The 21,608-nt window shown below is 45.6% G+C and overlaps 1 protein-coding gene across 1 annotated transcript in view; it reads left to right on the top strand.

Moving 5' to 3' along the window:
- Nucleotides 1-21,608, top strand: part of LOC147435061 (transcription initiation factor TFIID subunit 4b-like) — an 82,004-nt gene that overhangs the window by 8,630 nt on the left and 51,766 nt on the right. The window contains exons 4-9 of the mRNA XM_086489716.1: nt 7,283-7,352; nt 7,925-7,975; nt 8,083-8,242; nt 8,635-8,885; nt 8,983-9,078; nt 9,161-9,529. Of these exons, the coding sequence (XP_086345842.1) occupies nt 7,283-7,352; nt 7,925-7,975; nt 8,083-8,242; nt 8,635-8,885; nt 8,983-9,078; nt 9,161-9,529 (997 nt within the window). The remainder of the gene's footprint in view (nt 1-7,282; nt 7,353-7,924; nt 7,976-8,082; nt 8,243-8,634; nt 8,886-8,982; nt 9,079-9,160; nt 9,530-21,608) is intronic.

Here is a 21,608-nt window from a genome sequence, read left to right as displayed (position 1 = left end):
CACCAGATCCATCAACGTTTTGGGATTGCAGATACAAATCAGCCTAGCGTTTTGGTGAAGGCCAGATTCAGCCAGCGTTTTGTGTTTTCAGCCCTAAGCCACTTCAGACCACGGGTTTTCAGCCATGACACGGTAGTAGATTTCCCCCAAGTTGGTTGCAGATGTTCCCCCATTTTCAGCCATAAAAACGCAGCCAAAACAGTCATTTTCAGCCACCGAAACAGCCCCGAATTCAGCAATTAGAAGATCCCAGATTTCAGCCATCAAGACGTCGTCGTCATCACCGTCATCGTCATCGGCATAGTCCGTTGCATTCGCATTGTACACGTTTGTGCAATCAAAGTAGACCACTCTCGCCGACGAGAGTGGGGCCTTCGGAGGAGGGTTTTACAACCTCTCGGGTGTCGTATCTCTTCTCTCTCCTTCTCTCAGTCTCATTCACTTGCACGCACAATATCCACTTTGTTCGTGATCATAGCACTCTCCATAAGACGGAAAGCTCTCTCTTTCCCTAAGAACTAAAAGGAACCTTGAGCAATAAAGATCACTAATCTTGAGAAAATACAACATTCATTCCGTTGCACCTTACACTGAGAGAGTCTCCTTTTCCCGAATCTCTTGCATCTGTGCCTGCACTTGAGAAAAGAATCGGAACAAGGCGGCTTTCCTTCCGTTGTGCTCATGCTCTATGGCTGCCATTCTTTCTTCGTGTTCACGCTCTATTGCTGCTTTTCTTTTTGCGGCCTCCAAGCGCGCTTGCTCGCACTCACGCTCAAAGTCGGCCTTTCTTTCTACTTGTCGTGCTTCACTTTCTAACTTCTTGTCCATAAACATCTTGTCGAAAGCTGCAATAGGTTCTGGTGCAATCTTTGGCGTAGATGGGGAAGGGTCGGGAAAACCTCCTGGTGAGGAAAACTCTTCTTCGCCACTCCCATGCTCACCACCTCCAAGCGAAGTATCCATTCCGCTTCGGGTGATGACCATCCATTGAAGTCGTGGGTTCTTGTGGTCTTGGGTTCTTAAGTTCACAAGGAACTTGGGTTCTTGGGAGTTTTGGTTCTTGGGGTTCTTGAGTTCTTGAGGTTCTTGCGGGTCTTGAGGTTCTTCTTCAGCTTGCAATCTGTGTTAGAGAAGGATCCTCTCTTTACCCGAGTTCTGCTCTTTTCCGTGGGTGCACCCCTTGGCGGCCTTGCACTCACACCATGGTTGCTTTTCCCCACCTCACGTCGATTGGGTGGCCGCTAAGTGCACGATCCGCTCTCAATGAGTGAAAAGAGGCACAAGGGGAGGCTGGACAAGCCCTTCTTTCTGGTTTCTCGTCACTCTTCAAAAGCACGATTAGGAATCGACACGCCCAAGAGGACTTGGGTTACGTGCGACCGCAAAAAAAAAAAAAAATGTGGTTCTTTCCTTGAGTGAACAGAACACTGCCAAAGCTTTGATACCAATGTAGGTGCAATGGAATGAATGTTGAACTTTGCTCAAGATGAGTGCTCCGAACTGTAAAGCCTTCCGTTCCTTTAGTGAGAGAGTGCAATGGACACAAACAAAGTGGATGAACACTGTGAATGAAGGAACATGAGACTGAGAGATAGAGAGAAGAAAATACGACACCAGAATGTTGTCAAACCCTCCTCCGAAGGCCCCACTCTTGATGGCGAAAGCGGTCTACTATTGATTGCACAAATCACTACAATGCTTTGGACTTGCCGACAATGTCGACGATGATGTGGACGACGACGAGACAAGCTGAAATCTGAAAATGATAATGGCTGAAATCTGCAAATCTTTATTTGCTGAATTCTGACTCTATGTCGGTGATGATGCCGATGACGACGGTACGACGACGACGCGCTGAAAACGCAGATGCTGAAATCTGCGTTTTCTGGGGCCGAATCTGCAAACTTCCGGGATCTGACCGTGCAGCGAGGATCTGCTGCGGGAAGGTGAGATCTGCTAGGTTCGGGAGTTCTACTGCGGATGCTAATTGCTGAAAACTGAAAACGCTGGTTTTCTTGTTGCCTTATCACGCCGGAACTGCAAAAACGCTGAGGTCCAGGCTGATCCAAAAACGCTAGGGGCTGATCTGGGTTCTTGTTGCAAAAACTCTGGCCATTTTGTTGTTTTGCTGCTGCCGGGGTTGCTGCAAGTGCAAAACACTGGCTGGCTATGCTCTTGAAGAAAACACTGGCTGGATCTGAGGTGAAAACGCTGGCTTTCTTGTGGGAAGGAAACTCAAGGCTCTTGGGGGTAGTGTTGCTTGAGAAGGTGCCTATTGAAGCGAAGCTCCTACTGCCTCTTCTGCCAGAAAGTGCTAACTCTGGTTTGCTTATATATTATCTTAGCAAAATTGCCCTACCTAGTTTCCGACAAAAGTCACTTAATAAATAAGTGAAGAATGTCAAAAATAGGGAAAGTAGGTCTAATGCACCAGAAAATTCCCCTGATGGATTCTGATGGATTTTGATGGTCATGCTGTGTGCAACTAGAGGATATGCATCTAATCTAAGTGTCTGGTCATGCACGGTCTGCGAACAGACTCACAAAAGTGCCAAATCACTTCCTATTCTAGACTGACTTGATTGAATTGAACCCTGGTCATGCTGTAGCTTGTCCACGGACACATAGGGTTGGATGTGTCACGTGACACAGAGAGAGGCTTGTGAGTGGTAGCGAGGGGAAAGCAGTGCTCCATATAATTAATTTGGACCCTTGTGTTGGAGTTCAAGTTATCGGTGCTTGAACCCGTGGGTCGGAGTTCAAGGCACATGCACCTGGCAGGGAACCAATCAGACGTATCTAAAACACTACTTCATTTCACCCGAATTGGTGGCTCGACTTGGAATTATGCCCGATAGAATGGGGCCACAAATCGAGGCTATTCTAGCGGCACCCGAATGAGATGTTACGTGTCATTGGCTCGTTTGCATTGTGAGGGGTATTTAGGGCACGAGGACTTTTACATCATGCCTTTGGAAGGGTGTGATGTCCTCTTAGGCATAGTTTTTTCCAGACGCGTCCAATTGCCCAATCGGGCTTCCTCACGCGTGCGTGCATGGTTGCCGCATGGTACCCGTTTCCGGACGTGAGCAGGGCATTTTTTGACGGGCTGGCAAAAATCCCTCAATTTCTCAAATGTGGCCCAAAACGCCTCTGCGCGATTTTATAAAAACCTGCAGCGTTGCCGTTTCTGCACAGAGAGTCCCCATTGAAGCTTGAGAGTCGAGAGGACTCGAGACCGCGAGCTGGGAGCCCTACCCAGTGCCCACTCACTCTCCCGCGCGCGGCTGATTCTTCACCTACGCCCTTCGTTACTCGTGAGGCCTCCACTTTGTCAAGGTTTGCAGTGTGCACCTTGCAAGTTTGCAGAATCCAGATGGGCCGAGTGAAGCGTCCCGAATGGCAGTATGTAGAACAATTAAATCCTCAAAAGAAAGGGCAATTTACATGTAAATGCAAGTATTGTGGGCATACTTGGGACGGCGGTCCCTCCCGTATTCGTGCACATTTATTGTCCCTCTCTGGCTATGGTGTAGGCCCATGTGACAGTGTGCCAGAGGACGTTAAAGATGTGGTCACAAGATTGCATGTAGATGTACAGAATGATGAGAAGGACCCAAATGCATTTGTAGATGCCTTGATGAATGATTTGGGAGGTAATGCCTCTGCCTCAAACTCAATGAGTACACATGCATCAGGAGTGCTCATGTAAGTGCCACTGGGACTTCGGCTTCCAAATCAAATGTGGGGTTCTCGAGCAAGAAGAGGAAGGTTGCACAAGGGCCCTTGGCAAGTGCATTTAGCTTGCAAGCACGCAAGCAACCAGATCAAGCCTTGCGCAGGTTTTTTTATGCAGAGGACATTCCTGAATGGAAAGTGCAGAGTCCTTTCTTTTTGGAAATGGTCAAGGCAATTGGACAAGTTGGTCCATCTTATGTGCCTCCCACATACAATGCTCTGCCTAAGGTCAAATGCATTGGTCATGAGATCATGGGTGTGCGCGAGAAATGGAAAAAACATGGATGCACAATTGTATGTGATGGATGGTCTGACACTAGACACAGGTCTATCTTAAACTTTCTTGCATGCTCTATACATGGTTCCGTGTTTTTGAAATTTGTGGACACATCTGGGGAGACAAATACATGAGAATTTATTTTCAAGCAGCTTAAGGATGTGATTATTGGGGTAGGACCCTCCAATGTTATGCAGGTATGCATGGACAATGCAACTAATTGTGTTGGGGCCGGGCAAATGGTGGAAGAGAAATGGAAACACATGTTTTTTACGAGATGTGCACGCCATTGCTTGGACCTCTTGTTTGAGGATATTGGGAAGCTCCCTTGGATTGCAAAAATTCTTGAAGATGCAACAAAGGTTGTCACATTTGTCACAAGGAAGTCCACTGTCTTGGCATTGTTTCGAATGCTTAGCAAAAAGGAATTGTTGAAGCCATCGGCCACTCGATTTGCCTACTACTTCATCATGTTGGCTAGTCTTGTGGATGAGAGATGTATGCAAGGTGTGCGTAGGCTTATGATTGATGCAAAATTTGTGAAAATGAAGGCATCCAGGACTGCAAAGGCCATAGTGGTCTTGGACATTGTGTTTAATGCATCCTTTTGGCAAGAGGCCAAGTTGATTTTGAAGATTTGTGCTCCCATCTTGAAGATACTTCGTTTGGCTGATAGGGAAGGAGCCACCATGGGGCTTGTGTATGAGCTTACGGATCGCATGGTTGAGCAAATTCAAAACATGCAAGGTATTGATGCGGCAAGGATGCAAGAGATCAAGGACCTATGCGTTGATAGATGGATTATGATGCACACACCATTGCATGCTGTGGGATACTTGTTGCATCCTATATGGCGAGGAAGAGGGCAATTCAATGATGGTGAGGTTCATGACGGGTGGATGACATTTTTGGACAGGTATACCAAGGGTGATTTGACCATGCAGGGTACCCTCATTGATGAGTTGGACACTTTCCTCACTGAAAGAAAGTCATTTGCTCATCCTATTGCAAAGGATCCAAAGAGAATGCAAGAGGGTGTAAAATGGTGAGAGACTTTTGGGGCTTGCACGCCCACATTGCAGACTCTTGCACTTAAGGTGCTTTCTCAAGGGACATGTGCCTCTCCATGTGAGAGAAATTGGAGCACCTTCTCTCTCATTCACACCAAGAGAAGAAATAGGTTACTTCCTTATCATATTGAGAAGCTTGTCTGCATACACACCAACTTGAGGCTCTTATGCGAGATCAAAGAGTGCGGCTATGAGAGAATGGAGGTGACATTGGAGATGCTTAACAAAGAGAAGGATGAGGAGCGCTTGCTTGAGTTGCAGGAGATTCAGGAGGCTATTGCACAGAGCATTGATGATGTTATGGAGTCTCTTCCGATTAGCATGCCCAGTGATATTGGGACTTCATGCTCCGTTGTTGAGGATGAGGCTTGGGATGAGGATGAGGATGAGGATGATGATGAGGAGGTGGCCTTTGATGAGAGTTAGAGCTCATTGCATTTTGCTCTAGCCTCGGTCCTGACTCCTCTTAGCTCTACTTATATTTTGGATTCACTATTTAGCATCGAGCGGCTGGACTCCACCCTCTAGGCTCTATTTATGTTTTGTCATTTGAATTTTGGAGTACTCAGTATACAGTCTTGTTGGTTTTGGAGGCTCCATATTTTGCCATCTAGTATGATCATGATTCATTGATGTATCTATTGATCAGAGATCTTGATCTGTTTCTCGGCTCCCGACTCCTTGATTTAGCTAGATTCTACATTTTCTATGATGTTTTAATGCATTATGTTGCTTTGGGCTACTCTCTAGAGTCTAGTGTTTTAATTTTAATTGCTATTTGTTATGAGATATATATATATATATATACACTAATTTTTTAGTGCCGTATGGTATTCCACGTATGGAATCTTCGGGGGGTCTGAATCGGGCTTATATCGGGCTTCCATACCCGCCCGAGTGAGACACATGGTTGCCGCATGAAAAAACTATGCTCTTAGGAATCCCCTAGTTCCACAAGAACAGTGCAATGGTTGATTATAGGGCCAGGAAAGCGACATTGAAAAATGAGGAGGGCAGAGAAATTGTGCTCGACGTAAAACTGAAGGGCGAGTCCGTCCCACTTGTATCGGCTTCGGCCATTTCCAAATCAATGAAATCCAGTCTTTTTGTTTACTCGATCTTCTTGAAGGAACTGAATGATGAACACTCATCAAATATGTGTGAATTGGAAAAGGAACAACAATTTCTACACGCACAGGCTGACTGTTTCTTTGAAGGCCTACTAGGCGAGTTACCTCCTCCTCGTCCTGAGGATCACACCATTTATTTGATTCCCGGTAGTACACCATCAAACCGACCACCTTATCGAGTTAGCCGAGCCCAAAATGAAGAAATAATGAACCAGGTAAAGGAACTTCTTGAAAAGGGTCTCATCCAACCTAGCACTTCACCTTTCTGTTCTCCGGAGTTGCTAGTACTAAAGAAAGATGGATCTTGGAGGATGTGCATTGACTATAGAGCTCTCAATAAAATCACCATCAGGAACAGGTTCTCTATTCCAAGGATCGATGATATACTCGACAGACTTCAGGGATCCTCTTGTTTTAGCAAAATTGATCTGAAGGGTGGATATCATCATATCCGAATTGCTCCGGAGGACGTCTACAAGACAGCTTTCTGGACAACTTTTGGTTTGTACGAATATTTGGTTAAGCCTTTTGGTCTTACGAATGCTCAGGTGACATTCAACCGAATGATGGATAGGATTTTTAGAGAGTAGCAATCATTTGTGGGCACTTTCTTTGACGACATCATTGTTTTCTCCAAGTTTGACTTTGAACACAGACATCATCTGCTACAGGTCTTTCAGGCATTGCGGAAGCATAAATTGGTTATTAACGCGAAAAAGAGGGCACATTGTCTTTGCAGCAGGAGTAAAGATGGACCCGGCCAAAATTGAGACTATTTGTGCGGCTCGTATCGCTGGAAAAGGTACGTCTACCTCAAATACAGCTGGGCACAACCACAAAACAACCCTCACTCCCTAATTTGTGCTTGGGAGATATTGGAGCCACCCCCAAAAAACTGTCACGTCAACGTAGACGGTTATGTTTATCTTAGAATACTAGAGGCTCGTTCTGGCTGCAAACCTTCCTTCCCTTTGGATTTTGTTGTGAGAATCTTTCTATTCATGTTGGTAATTTTAATGGGAAGCTGAAAATGTTAGGATCGTAATTTTTTCTCCTTCGTCTTGCAGAGGAAGATGTTATTTCAAGGGTCGACGAAGATACAAAACATTGGAATACTTTGCTGTTTTGCTATCATATGTAAGTCGTCCTTAAACCCTTTTTTCGAAATACTCGCTTCCAACACTTAGGCCCACACCCTGCTCCTAATACTAAAGGTCTCCCGTTCTAACAAAAAGAATGGTGCATCGTTCCGCAATCATTTTAACATGAAAGAAAAGCGCCACTTCCCCCGTTTGACAATTGTGTGTACGGCATGTTTGACTTTGATCAATTGTATTGTGGAGGGGACACAAACGTGGCTAATACTCAATGTGTTTCATCAAGTAGATACAAAAAATCAATTATTAATCTGTTTTCTTTTGTTGTCTGTGTTTGCAAGGAGAGTAATGCTAGAGAGGGAGGAGAAGGCTTAGTTTGAGACACTCTGTAGTCCTTGCCTAGGTACCTTGTTATAGTAAGAATCTTCTCCCCCATCTTCCCCATCTTTCTTTGAAGAACTAGTATCTGTTTGAATGCTGAAGTGTGGTTTGATTAAGAAAAATCTCTTTCTGCCATAGTATAGGAGCTCTCTCAAAAGAAGAAATAGGGTCAAATCTATTTGCTAAGTCTATAAGATATACGTTTGAGATCTATCATTTGATTTTATGTAGGAGGTTGCGCAGATGGATCGAGGAGGTGTTCAAATTTTAGAGGATGATGAGGTCTTGATTACCATGTTTGCACAAGTTAAAACTGTTTTGCATGGTCCTTTGCAGAATTGTCTTGTTTTGTCATTTGAACTTGACAATATGAGGATATTCTATTCCAGGAGGATAAAAAACCCCTTCTTGGATCTGTTGTTGAGCATCGAAACATGGAATTTGGAACAACAAGTGGCTCAAATGTCATACCAACCTTCCAGTCTCTACAATCTACAGGCAGTATGGCTCATAACATACAATCGATTCAAGCTTTTGGCCAAGCCACAGGTAATATTTTTTATGGTGACTGGTCGTTTTAGACATGTGCTACAAAATGATAGCAGTGAGCTCATGTGCATGTTGCAAGGATGTGCTTATGTGTTCTGCACAATTCCTTGGAAGCATCAGGTGTAGTAATTGCATAATTGTTTGGAGTAAGTCCCACTGTGGTTCTAGCTTTCTTGCCGGGAGGTTGCTTGGAGATTTATCTCCTTTGTACTCCACTGCTGCATAGCATTGTCCTTGAGAAAATCAGCTGCTTGAGAAATTTTGGATTCTTCTGTGTAATTTTTGAGTGACTCATCTTAAAAGTTTGTGAGTGTTAGCGCTTCCGTTGTAGCTCCTTCACGTTGTCTTCATCTTCTGATTGCAAGTTTTCTGTTTGATTGTTTCATTTCCAGCCCATCCTTCACAAGAGAAGTCTGAAAGCAGCACAAGCTCTACTTTGCATCAGCCTGCAAATCATATGCAGCATCTAGGATCACAACCACAGGGGTCTCAGCATGGAGACAAAGCTCAAAATCCTGGTCTGGCTAAAAGACCTGGGGGATCTGCACAAGCAATTTCTTTTGGTACACTCATGCCGATGCTCTTACCTATTCTTCCTCCAGAGAAGGCCCAAAGTCTCAACGCTCTTTACACGCGGTTGAAGGTAAGGCATTGGATTATGCCTGTATTATGTGCGAGAGACTCACAAAACATCTGTAGTTATGTGTGAAGTTACAGTTTGATTTCTTTCATGGTTTCAGAAGCAGGAGATCTCTAAAGAAGACTTTCTTCGAGCCACCAGATTACTTGTTGGGGATGAAATTTTGGTCAATACAGTGAAAAATATGCAGATCAAGGCATGTTCATATGTGACAAGTTTATGGATTTCGTCTGTCATTTTTTTTGAAGAGCTTGCTAATATTTTCCCGATGCTAACAGCAACTGCAAGGGCAAATGTCAAGGCAGCAGGCAGCCCAAACAGAAATGCCTCATCAACTTCCATTTCCACAGCACAGTCAACATATTCCGCCGCAGCAGCAGCAAACAAAATCTTCACTTGAACAGCTTCAACAACAACGCCAAGCCACACTTCAAGTGCAGCAGGCAGGACAACAACATCAGCCGCAACAGCTAATACAACAAATGCAGTCGAGTTTGGATGTTTCAATGCACTATCAGGCCAATACCAGAGTACCACCCATGCCATTACTCCCATCTGAGTATAGACAGGAGCATCGGCATCAGGTCCCAGCTGCTTCAAGCTCACTTAGTTTGCAACAAGTTAAACATGAAGTTGACAAGTCACAGGTCAGTAGTTTCGAAATATTGGACATTTACCCCCAAACACACAGCTGCTGCACAGACTCCTTGTTGCAATGCATTCTGAATTCTGTACTTTTGAGCCATCACACTTTTTGACCTTGAGTTCAACTTTTCTTTTTCTGTTATAAAATGATGACAGTCGATTCTTGTTTTGCTGGGACTCTGTTAATGAGAGGCAGTTATAATGTATCACTTTGTTCATGACTGTGTAAAGTGGAAGAGTTTTCTATATTTGCCTTGCTGCTCTGCATGGGCACGCATGCATGACCATGCCTACCCATATTGTTTTGAGTGTTGTAAGCAGAACGAGCTTTGTATATTTGCCTTGCTGCTCTGCATGGTATTGCATGCAGGACCGTGCCTGCCTACCCAGGTTTTTTTTATTAAGTTTAGGTGCATGCTACCTTGTGTTTTCCCTGATAGAGGACTACCCCAAGTGGAGGGCTACTAGTGGGAGGCAGCCATACAGGAGGACTACACGTCAAGGCACTTCGAGAGGGTCTGGTGGAGTCGCATTACTTTTTCGACGAGAGCTCCAGGGATGCCTTGGAGTGGTCGCTCAGGACCCAAATGCAAGATGCATATGGATCGATATATACAGATCGCATAGGATAGGGTCATCTACATTGCCTTGTCAGGCTTCTCTTAGGCCATCATAGAGGAGGGTCCACGCAAGTAGGAGGAGATGGAAGTATCACCATATGCATGCCTATCAGAGGAGATTATATACTACTCTACATTGGGAGAGGTCTTGCTCACAAGAGACAATGCCCACACGCAGAGCCGCTGTCACGAGGACGTGGAAATTGCTAACTCGAGTTATTGGTTTCTTTCCGATGATTTATGTTTAATTTTTGGGACCCTCTTTTTGAAGTTGCAAATGGTATGGCCAGTCTGAAACAATAGTTTCACCCGCAGATAGGAAGTTTGTCGACACTGGAATTCCAGTAGTAAAAGGGTGTCTAGGCTCTGTTCAAAGTCATCTAGGTCCCCTCGCCACACTTAATAAGTTGGTGGATATTGGGAAATTAACTCCATAGAGGCACAGTGACAAGGTGGGGTGACCCAGAGAAAATCACTTGAGAACTGGGCTACATTGCATTTTTGGAAGTGGTCCCAGTGGTGATAGATGGTTAGATGACCAGTGGAAGTCCAATGGAAGCATCCCCTAAAATTTAGGGAACCGCTATTTTGGGCCACGAAATCTGTTCACATCATTAGCTTCAGAATGACAAGGGGAACATTTTATTACCCACCAGTTGAGAGATTTTTAAGCGGGAAGCCCAATGCGGAGAAATTGCATGCATGAGTGGCAAGTGACACTTTTTGGCCAATTTACCAAGTCTGGGAGAATAGAACTCGTAATTGACTTTTCGAAGCAGTTTTGGAGGCTGATAACTCTGATTTTCAGCCATTTCTCTGCATTTTTGAGCTTCCCATGACTTTACCTAAGACCAAGGAGCTCATTTTCAGCATTGGAAGGCATTAGATGGGTGTTTACATGGCTGTTTTGCTGCGTTTTCAACGATACATAGGTTTTGCCAACCATGGATCTTCCCCTTTTGCATCTATTTGTTCATAGATGCATTATAGGTCAAGCGCAGAAGAGGGGGCGCTCGATTTATGCTAGGGGGATGCTTCATTGAGAACCTCTTACAAGTTAAGAGCTATTGTGTGCAAGCTTTCCCTCTCATGTACAGTGTAGTGCAAGAAGTGATGTCTTGCACACTCTACATTGGGCTCTTCATTTGACCTATGTATAGTTGTGTGGTCTTATGCTTCTGTGCCGAGGCAAGAGCCTCTTTGAGCAGGAACATGAGTAGCTTACTGCTACTCCAAAAGCAGGCACTGGTGAGGGTGATAACCTCATCTTACAGGTGCAGTTTCAGCGCTGGTTATGCGCTGTTTTTGGACTGTTTTGGCAATTGTATCGATGCCAAAAGCATTGGGACAGTGCCTCATTGTTAGAGGACAGTTCCTGGACTGTTTAGGGCTGAAAACAGGGTAAAGACCAGTAAATACAACGAGTTGTAATTGTTGCTTTTGGGCTGAAAACAGAGTCCAGTAGGGGGATTTGTTCAGGGCGAGTTTTAGGGTCTTTATGCTGCCAAAATTTTGACCAGAACAGGTGTAATCTAGTTGGATACAGATGAAGATCCCCAGGACTCTAGTTTTGTAACTTTACCGTTCAAAGAAATAATGAAATACCGAAAGGGGTGCCAGTTTTTGGGGCCTACAGGTTGTCGGGTCTGCTCGGAGCATTCTAGCTTCCAAGCCGTGTGTGCTTTGAAGTGTTAATTCCTGTCACAGGTTTTATTTGCAAGTCTCTCTGTCCTAAAGTCTAGAGTAAAGTTTCGGGTGAAAGCCAAAGTCTACCAGCCTACGGGCCGGTTTCATGGTTCCGTTTTCGGGAGAGAATCACTTTTTCCTCAAGAAGTGAGCCACACTATGGCCGGCAAAGAGAAAGGGCATTATGGAAGAGGGTTCCTCTTCACAGGACAGACAGGAAATTCCGCATGTTCCTACATAACCTTTTCAGCGTTCGCCCCGCCAAAAAGTGGTCAAATTAGGGTTGATTTTCGGCTGCGTTTTTAGGGTTTGCAAGTATGAACCAAGATGAGATAGGGAGAGGTCTCTTGGTGGTAGACTGGCCACTATATCTCCTACGGGAGTGATGTGGGTCTGCCAGGTGGCACGCTGCTCGAGTCTCTGAGACGATTGCTTAGATTTTCTGACGCATTCGTAAATCATCTTGAAATTTGAGCTTACTTGGTCATGGGTAGTACGCTACAGTGTTGTGGAATTATGGTCATTTGCAGAGGCAAGAGCCTTTTGCACATGTAAAAGTTAACGGACAGGTTGCAAGATGCTATTTGATGAAGTTCAAGAACTATCCACCTATGGATTCAAAGTGGATGGAAGAGCATGGACTGCTAGAGGCACCAAATGTATTGCAGCTTTACCTTAAGGCCTTTGGGTTACAGCCTACGTATGCCCCAACTCTACGTCGCAAAGGAGGGGTAATGATAGACCTAGCACAACAAATGTACTCATGGATTCAATGCAATAGCAGTGTACATTGTTTGACAAAAGTATGAAGGTCTCATTAAGTCATTTGTACACATGTTTTGACAATCTTTCTTGTAGATACATGCGATGGTAAAAGGATGCTTACCACACTAAATCATCTATGGCAGGTATATATAGCACGCAATTGAGGACATTTGCGATTTTAAGAGGACGTTATGTCACGAGGACGTGGCAATTGCTAACTCGAGTTATTGGTTTCTTTTCGATGATTTATGTTTAATTTTTGGGACCCTCTTTTTGAAGTTGCAAATGGTTGGACATTGTATGGCCAGTGTGAAACAATAGTTTCACCCGTAGATGGGAAGTTGGTCGGCATTGGAATTCCAGTAGTAAAACGGTATCTAGGCTCAATTCAAAGTCATATAGGTCCCCTCGCCACACTTAATAAGCTGGTGGATACTTCACCCAGAGAAAATCACCCGAGAACTGGGCTACATTGCATTTTTGGACGTGGTCCCAATGGTGATAGATTGTCAGAAAACCAGTGGAAGTCCAATGGAAGATCCCCTAAAATTTAGGGAACTGCTATTTTGGGCCACGAAATCTTTTCGCGTCATTAACTTCAGAATGACAAGGGAAACATTTTATTATTCTGCTGCAAAGTAAACTGATGCACCAGTTGAGAGATTTTTAAGCAGGAAGCCCAATCCGGAGAAATTGCATGTATGAGTGTCAAGTGACTTTTTGGCCAATTTACCAAGTCTGGGAGAACATAACTCGTAAAACTGACTTTTTGGAGGAGTTTTGGAGGCTAATAACTCTGATTTTCAGCCATTTCTCTGCATTTTTGAGCTTCCCGTGACTTCACCTAGGACCAAGGAACTCATTTTCAGCATTGAAAGGCATCAGATGGATGTTTACAGGGCTGTTTTGCTGCGTTTTCAGCGATACGCAGGTTTTGGCAGCCATGGAACTCTTCCCCTTTTGCATTTATTTGTTCACAGATGCATTACGGGTCAAGCGCAGAAGAGGGGGCGCTCGATTTATGTAAGGGAATTGCTTCATTGAGAACCTGTTTACAGGTTAAGAGCTATTGTTTTCCCCTGCCAAGAGCACCTGGCTGTGCGCACGCCTGTAGAGAGCTGACATGCCTCTGATCCAAGCATCTGAGAAATCGAGCTTGCGTAGAGTGCCCTCTAAGAAATCCTAGTCAACTTTGTCGTAGGCCTTCTCAAAATCGAGGAGGAGGACCACCAGATCCTCTCCTCGGAGACGCGCGAGGGTAGACGTCTCCCAAAAAGTGAAGAGGTTGTCAAGGATACTACATTCCTTGACAAAACATGTCTGGGTTCCATGTATAATGCTCTCTAGTAGTGGTTGAATCCTCAAGCTCAGAGCCTTTGCTAGAATTTTGTAAGATGAGTCGAGGATGGTAATGGGTCGCCAATGTCGAATCTCATCCAAGGAGCCTCTCTCCTTGGGAATCAGGTAGGTCATGCCCTCACTCATGCTCAGGTATCTCGCAAAAGTGCAAAGCGTACTAGAATGCACTACAAAGATGTGAACCAAGCAAGTCCCAGTACTTCAACAAACCATCCTCCCCTAGACAACTACCTCGAGAGAGTGCTCTGAGGGCCTCATGGAGCTCCTCTAGCTGGAGAGGAAGCTCAAGTCTTTGTTGCATCTCCTCAGTAATAAGGCAAGGCATGTGTGCCTGCTCTCTACCTGCATCTTGATGCTCTGACTGAGTCTTAGCTGACAACGGATCATGGTAAAAGTTTGTAGCAACTGCATGCATATCCTCTGGCTCTGAAGCAACTGATCCGTCGGGTCTCCTCACCCGACTAACACTGTGTGTGCGCATGGCGTGGCCCCACCGTCTCAAAAAACTCCCCTGTAACTATGTCACCTATTTGAGTCCACTGAGATGCCTCTCGATGGAAGGCAAACTCATGACGCCGCTCCTCAATGCTAGCCAACTCCTATCTAGCCTGCTGCATTTGCTCCTCCAACCAAGGACTGTCTGGATGCTGCTCCTGCATCCTCTGCAAGGAAACAATACCCCGTCGAAGACGCTTCTCCTCCTCCCAAGCGAGCTGCAGACTCTTGGAGGAAGGCCATTCTACCAGCATAGGTGTCTTGTGTCCAAGCTCTCTGTCCAAAGTGCCTCCACTCGCTCTCTAAGCTCTAATCTAACAAGATCCTCTCAGAGATGCGTAGCATCGCACCCCCCCTCCTTTGTCTGTCTGTCATAGTGAGAATCAATGGCGCATGGTCGGAAAAAGTAGTCCCTGCTAGGATGCAAACAGATCCCCCCATGTCACAGATGTGGTCATTGGCGTGGAAGCGATCTATTCGAGATAGATTCACTCCTACTCTGTGGTCAAAGCGAGAGAAAGACAAGCTGTATGGGTGCCTCGCAAAGCCTGAATGCTGCCAAACGTAAGAAACCCTCAAAGTCATACATAGACGCTCGCAAGCTGCGAACTCAGCCTCGTGCGCAGTAGCATGGCCACCTCCAATCCTGTCAGAGGGTCCTCCAACATGTTGAAGTCCCCCCAACACACCACTGCTTTGCATGCGGCAAAGACTCTTACAATATGAGACCAAAACTCTACTCGTGCACTTGCCACATTGGGGCATATATGTTCAGCAAACCCATGGGACAAGAACCTGCATAGTAATCCACTGAGCTCTGCCTGGCACAATAATACCTCTGCCCACAATAGTCCGCAATAGTCATACATACCCCTCCCTAGATACCTCCAGGTCCAAATGCAGCTGATCAAAATGTCTCATAGCGACCACACAAAATTTGACCACATCGTCTAATGCGACTCTCACAAAGATGATGCTCCTGTAGCATAAGAATATCAATCTCACCGCCCACGAGGCATCGATGAAGCTCGTGACACAACGGACCCCTCTGACACTGAAACTGAGGCCCTCCTAAGCCCTGCACATTCCATGAGACGATCCTCATGGAGTCAGTGAGAAAAAAAACAGATGTTAGAGCAGTAGCCACCTCGCTATCTATGAGACTTGTTTGGATGGGGAGTAATCTGCATCCGAGCGACCTCTAGACAAACACATCTGAAGTGACTGTCCCACCCAGGCCCAAGCCGAGCGTGCAGTCCATAGGGTTACATCCTCTGTCCAAGAATCCTCATGTACAAATACATAGCAAGGGGGCTTTGAGTGTCAGCAAACAAGTGCACTACAATGTGCGTGCAACCTGCTGCATCACACTAAACTTGGCTAGAGACCAAATTGTTTGTACCAGATTTATCACCCCTAGGTCCCTTGTGTGGTGTGAGAACTCAATAGCTTGGACCTGGAGAAGCTGGATGTCAATGATCTTCCCCACCTCTGCTAAAAGGCGAACCTGTAGAAGGTCGCGTACCTCTCTGTGACTGGGACAATTGCCAATAATCTTGCAAATGACAGATGTGGCCTGAAGGCGCTTCACCTCTGCTGCGGGGCTCGCTTGCTTTGCTGGCGACAAAGCTCGTCGGCGAGAGTGGTCTATTCTTTGATTGCACAAAGGTGTACAATGCGTATGCAATGGACTATGCAACTTGGTCTATGCCGACGACGACGACGATGGCTGAAATCTGAGATCTTCTAATCGCTGAATTTCGGGACTGTTTCGGTGGCTGAAAATGACTGTTTTGGCTGCGTTTTCTTGGCTGAAAACTGATGGTCTTTACGGGCTGAATCTGCTACACTTTAGGTGAATAATGCCGGTCTTAATTTGCTACTGAAATCCAAAAACGTTAGGGGCTGAAATTGGTCCTTTTGTCACCGGGGTTCTGCAAATGCAAAAACGCTAGGCCGATCTGCTGTGTTGTGATGACGCCGGGGCTGATCTGCTGTGCACAAATCGCTAAGGCTGATCTGATGCAAAAACGCTAGGTCTTCTGTGGAGAAAACGCCAGAGTAGTCGCGGGGGTTGGTCTTGCTGAGAAGTTGCCTGTTGAGCAAGGTGCTCCTGCTGCCTCTTCTGCCCAGAAAGTGTGAACTTTGGTTTGCTTATATATTAACTTAGCAAAATTGCCCTACCTACTTTTGTCACTTAAAAATAATAAGTGAAAATAACCAATAAATAGGAAAATAGGCTAAATGCACTAGAAAATTCCCCTAACTGATGCTAATGGATTCTGATGGGAATTCCGATGATCATGCTGTGTGCAACCGGAGGATATGCATCTATGCTAAGTGACTGGGCATGCACGGTCTACGAATAGACTCACAAAAGTGCCAGATCACTGCTAATTTAGACTTGACTGAACTGACTGAACCCTGTTGTGGTGTAGCTTGTCCACGGACACATAGGGTTGGGATGTGTCACGTGACATCCCCTCCTTTTCAAAGTGAGGTACTGGTACCGAACTGTATGGCGTCGAGGGAGATCGCCAACAGCATCCGGAATCCTGGAAGGGACTCTTCGCCGGCCCACTCTGATGTGTGGGTCGTGCGGTACTTGAACTTCATAAAGGTCGGCAACGCTTGCTTGTTTGAGCCGCGCCGAAAGCGACTCAAAGTCTTCTGTGGCTCCTTCGATGCTTCAACTTCGTCTAGAGTCATGCTTCCTTTGTCTTCAAGAATCTCCATGGCTGAAAATTCCTGAAACCATCTCCAACACAAAACCATGAACATACCCATTCCATGTAAAGTGAAGGAAAAAAATCTTGTCTTCTCTAATGATTGTGCATGCAATGTAGATGAACAAATATACAGAGTGGCAACCCGTTCATCAAAACACATGCAAACAATGCGGTTGAATCTTTTCTGTATGATCGAAATCAATCAACTGTGGCAAATCACAATGGAAATGCCCATGCTTGGTGCTCATACAATCATGTGCTCTTTCGGAAACTGTGTCATGCCAAGGAAGAGGCATGGAATGTGACTTCCTTACATACAAACTTTTCAGCTTTTCATGAACAATCTACATACATTTGTGCTCATCCATGAGAGAAACGTGCTCAACATACAATATGTCATGCCTAGGAAAAGGGATCACATTACGATGCTGACTAAAATACAGGAAACCTTCATGAATGAAACACTCGAACAATGCGTGCGTATCAATCATGCGAACACATAATACTTCCTATGAAGGTTCTTTGGACCAAGGCTCAAGAGCCAAGATCGCTTCTTCGGGATCTATCGAATCATCTTGTGGGGGATCTGTGGACCTCGACTCGAAAGCCAAGATCGATTCTTGGTGATTGATCGAATCTACAACGAGGTTAGCTTCGCTAGAAAAAGCATCAACTAACACATCATCCTTGTGAACAATCACATCATCTTCATGCAGCTCATCATGCTTTTGAGAAATCACATCTTGGTCATCCAAATCATCATGCAAATCATTGGCATCCAAATCATCATGCTTATCATTGTCATTCAAATCATCATGCAAGTCATTGTCAATCAAATCATCATCATGCTTCACACAATCATGCAAATCCTGTGTATCATGCTTTGGAGAAGAAGAGACTGAGAGAGTCTCCTTTTCCCAATTCTGGTGCATCTGTGCCTGAGCTGGAGAAAAGAGTTGCAAGCGCTCTTCCCTTCTTGCTTTGATCTCGCGATCAAATTTTGCTTGTCTTGCTTTGTTCGCTGCTTGTCTTTCTGCTTCGGCTTCTGCGTGTCTGCGTTCCATTTCTTTGAATTCACGATCAAATTTGGCTTGTCGCTCTTTGGCTTCCAAGCGTGCTTGCTCGTACTCACGCGCTATGGCTGCCATTCTTGCGGCATGTCTTGCTTTGCGTTGTAAAGTGTGTTCCATAAACAACAGCTTCAACTCCTCCATTGGAGTTAGTGCAATCGGTGTCGTAGATGGGGAAGGGTCGGAAAAACCTCTTGGTGGGGAAAATTCTTCTTCGCCTCTCTCATGCTCATCACCTCCAAGCGAAGTATCCATTCCGCTTCGAGTGATGACCATTCTGCAATCGTGGGTTCTTGTGGGTTCTTGGGGTCTTGGGTTCTTAAGTCCACTAGGAACTTGGGTTCTTGCGGGTCTTGGGTTCTTGAGGTCCTTGATTCGTGAGAATCTTGGGTTCTTGAGGTTCTTGAGGGTCTTGGGTTCTTCGGGTTCTTGAGGTTTTCTTTCGCTTGCAAATCACGTTGGAGAAAGATCTTCTCTTCACCCGAGTTCTACTCCTTTCTGCGGGCGCACCCCTTGGCGGCCTTGCGCTCACACCAAGGTTGCTTTTTCCCACCTCACGTCGATTGGCCGGCCGCTAAGTGCACGGTCCGGTCTCAATTAGTGAAAAGAGACACAAGGGGAGGTTGGACAAGCCCTTCTTTCTTGGGATTCCTGTCACTCTTCAACAAAACACGATTAGGAATCGCCACGCCCAAGTAAACTTGGGTTCGTGCGATCACAACAAGCAAAAAAAATCTTGCGGTTCTTGTAGTTCTTTCCTTGAGTAATGCAGAACACTTCCAAAGCTCTGATACCAATGTTAGGTGCAGCGGAATGAATGTTGTATTTTCTTAAGATTAGTGATCTTTATTGCTCAAGGTTCCTTTTAGTTCTTAGGGAAAGAGAGAGCTTTCCGTCGTGTAGAGTGTTGTGGTCACGAACAAAGTGAGTGGATTGTGCGTGCAAGTGAATGAGATTGAGAGAAGGAGATAGGACACCCGAGAGGTTGTAAAACCCTCCTCCGAAGGCCCCACTCTCGTCGGCGAGAGTAGTCTGTTCTTTGATTGCACAAAGGTGTACAATGCGTATGCAATGGACTATGCAACTTGGTCTATGCCGATGACGACGACGGTGATGACGACGACGATGATGATGACGACGACGACGATGGCTGAAATCTGAGATCTTCTAATCGCTGAATTTCGGGACTGTTTCGGTGGCTGAAAATGACTGTTTTGGCTGCGTTTTCTTGGCTGAAAAATGAGGTTTCTTAGGGCTGAAAACTGATGGACTTTACGGGCTGAATTTGCTACACTTTAGGTGAATAATGCCGGTCTTAATTTGCTACTGAAATCCAAAAACGCCAGGGGCTGAAATTGGTCCTTCTGTCGCCGGGGTTCTGCAAATGCAAAAACGCCAGGCTGATCTGCCGTGTCGTGATGACGCCGGGGCTGATCTGCTGTGCACAAATCGCCAAGGCTGATCTGATGCAAAAACGCTAGGTCTTCTGTGGAGAAAACGCCAGAGTAGTCGCGGGGGTTGGTCTTGCTGAGAAGTTGCCTGTTGAGCAAGGTGCTCCTGCTGCCTCTTCTGCTAGAAAGTGTGAACTTTGGTTTGCTTATATATTAACTTAGCAAAATTGCCCTACCTACTTTTGTTGGAAAGTCACTTACAAATAATAAGTGAAAATAATCAATAAATAGGAAAATAGGCTAAATGCACTAGAAAATTCCCCTAACTGATGGTAATGGATTCTGATGGGAATTCCGATGATCATGTTGTGTGCAACCGGAGGATATGCATCTATGCTAAGTGACTGGGCATGCACGGTCTACGAATAGACTCACAAAAGTGCCAGATCACTGCTAATCTAGACTTGACTGAACTGACTGAACCCTGCTGTGGTGTAGCTTGTCCACGGACACATAGGGTTGGGATGTGTCACGTGACAGCGAAGAAGAGAAGGCGTTCTCTTGCTGGACCGAACACGCCAAGCAAAACTATTGAGTTGTTGACGAAGTCTGACAAATAGAAAGGGGGGGGGTGCGATGTGGGATAGGGAGCAGGATGGGGCAACGAGGGGAGGACGTTGCTGCAGGCAACAGACTGGGCAGAGAGGGGGGGGAAGGGGAGCCGGGGCAGCAGACAATGAATGGGGTGGATAGCGAGGAGGCGAGGAAGGGAGCGCATAGTGAGGCGAGCAGGGGGGCTGAGGGCGATGGCGAAAGCAGGGCTAGAGGCACACATTTGCAGAAGGGAATTTTAAAGAAAGGTCTAAGCTTTGCATGTCAGTATCTTTCTGAAAGGCAACAACCAGCAGTTGGTGGCTGACTATGATCCTCGAAAAACACAAGCCTCAAGATTGGACTGCCTTCAAGAAGGAATTCTATGCTCAATTCCTTCCTCCAGATTATGAGGAAGAAGTAAAGAAAGAATTGTTACCATATACATGTGGTAGTGATGTGTGTGAACACACTAGGACCGCCGGGGCATTTTTTCCCTCTTTAGGAGGTTTTTTCCCCCGTGCATTGTATATACGCTCATCACTCTAGGGCTATCTATCTTTCCATTGCACACTAAGAAACACACTCTCTATTGTGTGCCTTGAGCTTCCTTCGTCTTCTCCAAGCTGTGTGTTTCTCTGCAACCCTAATTCCAACAAATGGTATCAGAGCAGGTCACGTCCTCCCGGGCTTAGTCGCCAGCTGCTCCAGCACACGCGTGCTCACTTTCTCCGATTTCAGTGAGCTTTGGCAAGCGTTCGCATTCTCGCTCAGAATTTTGATTTGGGCTGATTTCGGCCTCCGTTTCCACTACATGCAGTACTGCACAAGCTATTTCGTCATTTTATGCAGAATTTCTGTTCAGTGCCGTTTTCTGCATAACAGGTGCCTTATAGTCTTCTACGGTTTGTGCTATATAGCTCAGGTTGTTCCCGCTCCGTTTCTCCTATTTTGGGGCAGTTTTCACATCAGGTGCAACATTTACCATGGCTGACAACAACAACACAGATGTGTTCAAGATTTGCTGCTGAGGACAGGTTGGATGGGGACAACTACCCTATGTGGGCTTATATGATGCAACATGTTCTTGTGTCAAAGGGTGTCTGGAACATTGTGCAGGGCATTGATGTACGTCCTAGTTCTGAGGATGTAGGCGATGTTGAGGATGTTGCAGGTCTTGCTGCAAGGATTGCAGCTATTAGAGTTGTTTTGCCTACAGCAGAACAAGCTCGTTGGGATGTTAAGGATGCGCAGGCTCATGCATTGATTGCGTTGTCTGTGAAGCGCACCATTGTTCCTCACATCCGTTCAACAAAATCTGCAAAACAGGCTTGGGATATTCTAGCAGGTCTTTATGCAAGCCGCAATGAGGCTA

Source organism: Adiantum capillus-veneris, chromosome 19 (assembly GCF_014529385.1).
Source record: "Adiantum capillus-veneris isolate H3 chromosome 19, ASM1452938v2, whole genome shotgun sequence".
NCBI lineage: Eukaryota > Viridiplantae > Streptophyta > Polypodiopsida > Polypodiales > Pteridaceae > Adiantum > Adiantum capillus-veneris.
Note: the sequence above shows the minus strand (reverse complement) of the source record. Positions and strands in the feature narration are given on the sequence as shown.